This window comes from Ptychodera flava, chromosome 13 (assembly GCF_041260155.1).
Source record: "Ptychodera flava strain L36383 chromosome 13, AS_Pfla_20210202, whole genome shotgun sequence".
Taxonomy (NCBI): Eukaryota; Metazoa; Hemichordata; class Enteropneusta; family Ptychoderidae; genus Ptychodera; species Ptychodera flava.
This window is the reverse complement of record NC_091940.1, coordinates 40,111,660-40,115,622: the sequence shown is the minus strand read 5'-3', so window position 1 is coordinate 40,115,622 and position 3,963 is coordinate 40,111,660. Positions and strand designations below refer to the sequence as shown.

The window sequence follows — 3,963 nt, the reverse complement described above, 5'->3', positions numbered from 1 at the left end:
TTTCAGGGTTGCTCTGCCGGTAAAAAGGCTTAATAAAATAACGAAATGAAGTAAAAAATGCGAAATCATTTTTAAGGCTATTTCAAGGGATTAAAAAAACATCCGCAAATGTAGTTTATTGATTTTGTTCGGTCTACAAATGATCAATCGCTTTGAGTCCTTGAGTTCGCAATGAATAGTGTTCAACATGCGAATACGATGTTTGAAGAGATTATGTAAGTTAAATAAGCTTTCCTTAGTGATATAGCAATTTTCATAAGTTACGTTTTATTTTGGGTAACATCAAACAGACGAATACGTGTTATTGCTGGAAACATTGTGTACAATGGCCATTAAACTCTCGGGCACACGGCCGAGGTCGAGCCGATGGGCCATGCTGGAATGTTTACAGGTAACATGTTGGACTGAACTACATCAGTCCATTTCACGGGGAGGGCAGGGTCACAATCATCACTTATAAAGAAGCATTTTTGTCGGCTTTAGGGAGCGCGCCCCCTTTTATTCAGGTGAATTATAAAGGATGTCTAACAATTGTTTCTGCCCATTGTACATCGAAGCCGTGACAGCTTGGGTCACATTGTCTCTGTCTAACCAGACGCTGCTGCTACCCATCTATTCTAGCGTCCGATCGGACATTCTATTAAATCGTCTGTCTACTTCTACTGTCTACACTAATCTTATGACGGGACACCGGAACAGCATAGGTAATACACGCCGCCAAGAGCCGTTGTTTGTTGACACGACCTGGGCTGCATGATCGTATTTGTGTTTCAAACAACAGATGTGACTCGATCGACGTATTAAAGTGTCCATGTGGCCAACATGTCGGGCAACGAGAAGAAGAAAAACGTTCCCAATCAATTTAAAGTGGACGATTTCTCCACGTTCTCCAGTTCGAGTCTCGGTCAGCCGCAGCGATCGCCCTTCAATCAGCAACGCTCGCCATTTGACCAGAACTTGCGAAATGGCTTCACCGTGTGGGATTTTTCGCCGTCCGCGTCGCCGAGCGATCCGCTGGGGCGACACATGTCACTTAGCAGCGAAGGCTCCCAGTTGTTAAGGACACCGTCAGTGACCTCGGTTAGCAGCAGTAATCAGTCTGAAAATGATGACCAATATTGGGAAGTGCTTTTGGACGTAAGTCTTTATGAACTGGACGAAATTGTTGTACGTGGCGTTGAAAACCGTGTCATCGTGCATGCCAAACATGAAGAGAGAGAATGTGGACTTGATTACGTTTCCCGCGAATTCAGTCGCCAATATGTACTGCCGTCAAATGTCGAACCTGAAACAGTGACGGCATCACTGTTACCAGACGGTGTCCTGTCCTTAAAAGCCCCCAAAATAACAGTCAAGCCTCCACCAAAGGAAAGGATTATACCAATACACAAAGTTGCGCCTGAACCACCTGATAGGGGAAACAGCCATGTCGACGAAAACGACGACGATACGGAATCAGAACTCGATTATACAACGGCAACAGAAAGCGACTCGTCTGTGTCGACGGACGGTGAAACCGGGCATAAATATGACGTGGACGACATCGTTAGGCATAATGGCAACTCGTAATCTGGAAAATTATTTTGTTATCAGGTTTATTTAACAGTACAACGAATCGCACGACCCCCAAGATAAACCACGGGAATGGGTAATGGGGGATAGTGTAATACTTTTCCGATAAGATAGGGTCATGGCCTACTGAATGTTGGACCAAAGATAACCACACCTAGGCTAATGTACTACTGCGGATTTTACCACACAATTTACATTGAAAGGGTTCGTACAAACGGACTTGCTTGACGAACAGAAATTGACAATTTCTGTGCATTGATTATGCTTTGAATGGCACTTTTGAATGAAGCAACTCCATGCAGGTAGTGGTTGTGTGTCAGTATTATGGAAAGGCTAAACATATTTGACAAAGGGCTAGTGGTTTCCACGGAATGCAAAGAAAGACCGCTTGTCTCTATTTGGAGTCTAAAACAGACTCGCTTACTGGTGTACCAGTGTCAAAATATAGTTTGAGAGAAAGCAATAGTTAATTTCGACACGATAATTACATTTACCGTCCGTCAGAGAGATATATTGCATAAATCAGAACGTTATACCGCAAGCGACATATTTTAGTTTAATGTGGCCATGCTTCAACATGTTACTGCCAGTAGCATAGTTTGTCGTGTACCGTCTGGTAAGCTTAGAGTCTCAGGAATTTCACTGCACTCTCTGTTGTCAAGGCTCTCAAGTGACGGGTAACAGCAACGCAGCATAATATTTGGCGGGTTTCGAAAGGGAAAACTGGCATGACGCCTCAATCGTCGAGTAGATACTCGACGATATTGAGACGCTATGCCACTGTCCCGCCGGCCGCCGTCCATTTTAGTCTTATCAGGATTTAGATAACAGAAGATATTTCGAGTTGTGTTTCGAGTTGTGTAACGAATATTTTCCATGATTACATATTCTTCGGCAGGGAACTATTAATATAATTAATAATTTTGAAGATACTCCTATGACCTCTCTCTCTCTCTCTCTCTCTCTCTCTCTCTCTCTCTCTCTCTCTCTCTCTGAATTGCCAACTACGGCGAAACGAGATTCTTATCAAACATTGCATGCCAGGTCTAGACATGATTCTCAATGAGATGCCATAGTCACCGCAGATCACGGCTTTTTCTATGCATTCACAATGCTTGAAAAGATTTTATGACTTTTTATGCAGTAGTATCGTAAAACAAAACTATGTAGTAACTACGAAAAAAATGCTTAAATACCGGATCATGCCAAAACAAATAAATGTCTTCGAAAACCAGACATAAACATTGTCATTAACATTTATCATTTCGTAACAAAGGTGAGTGTTGGTTTTAATATGAGTGATATCACAGTCCCTTGTGACGTGAGATGTTATGTATGTATGTATGTTAGCCCTGCGTACAGGTCTGTGTGTTCCCGGCGTTATACGGCATAACGCCGGGAACACACAGACGTGTACGCAGGGCAATGTGTATGTATGTATGTATGTATGTATGTATGTATGTATGTATGTATGTATGTATGTATGTATGAACTTAGAGACATTTTTCCAGAAGGGACTTAGGAGCTCTGTTTATGGTTCTCACCTTGAACATGTTTTGCATGTATGTTCACTGTTTAACAGGTGGTTTATTGTTGTACAGACCTTTGTCGGATTTATGCAGGCTCTAATATAAACTGTGCAGCCTTGAACTATCTACCTCTTAACTTCAGCAATCATGCATTCACTGCAGGTGTCCATAGGAACTTATCACAAAGTTACAGGGCATCGAAGAGGGCTGGCAAATGAACCATACAATTTTAATTCTATATCCGACAGCAGAGCTATGTGTTAATTAATTTTCATTTCGGGTGTGAAGAATAATGCGACATTTTCCAACGAAGGACCAGCTAGCGACGATAGCTACGGTCGAGTACTAACAAAAACTGACACGATTTTCAGTTATCAATTAAGTCTTGGACGAACTACTGCCTCCCAGCCTGAACCGTCGAAATACTTATAAATTCAAAGATTCAGTGATTTTAGTAGGTAGTTATTACGCGTTGGTATGGCGAAACAACATTCAAGAAATACTCGCGATTCTCTGGTATGTAGGCTATACTAAATTTGTACGCTTCAGCACTGTTACCCCGGCACTCATTTTGCGTACCTCCAATCATTCGAAAATAGCCTGAAGCTCTGTGATATGTGTGTGAATAAAGTTGAATCAACCGTCCGTATGATCTTTTGGTTCAAAAATGAATTATTTACATACTTTATTGCGTGATCTTTTTACCCCTGTAAATTCAGTGTCACATGAAATATTGGGCCATTAAAGTCGATGTCACACATTATTATATCATGCAATGCCTGGCTATGCGACTGTAACCGTTCGTCAGTGGTGTGGTCGTTTAATACGTCATGGAAGACGTCACTTTAATGGTTACTTACAC

General features: G+C 41.9%; 1 protein-coding gene across 1 annotated transcript; it reads left to right on the top strand.

Annotated features, from left to right (window-relative positions):
* The first annotated feature begins 822 nt into the window (after positions 1-822).
* On the top strand, positions 823-1,569 carry LOC139148613 (protein lethal(2)essential for life-like). The gene has a single exon (XM_070720099.1). It carries the CDS (start codon positions 823-825, stop codon positions 1,567-1,569), a length of 747 nt encoding a protein of 248 aa, XP_070576200.1.
* The last annotated feature ends 2,394 nt before the right edge of the window (positions 1,570-3,963 follow it).

Coding starts and splice junctions, on each gene's coding strand:
- LOC139148613 (XM_070720099.1), top strand. CDS start 823: ATGTCGGGCAACGAGAAGAAGAAAAACGTTCCCAATCAATTTAAAGTG.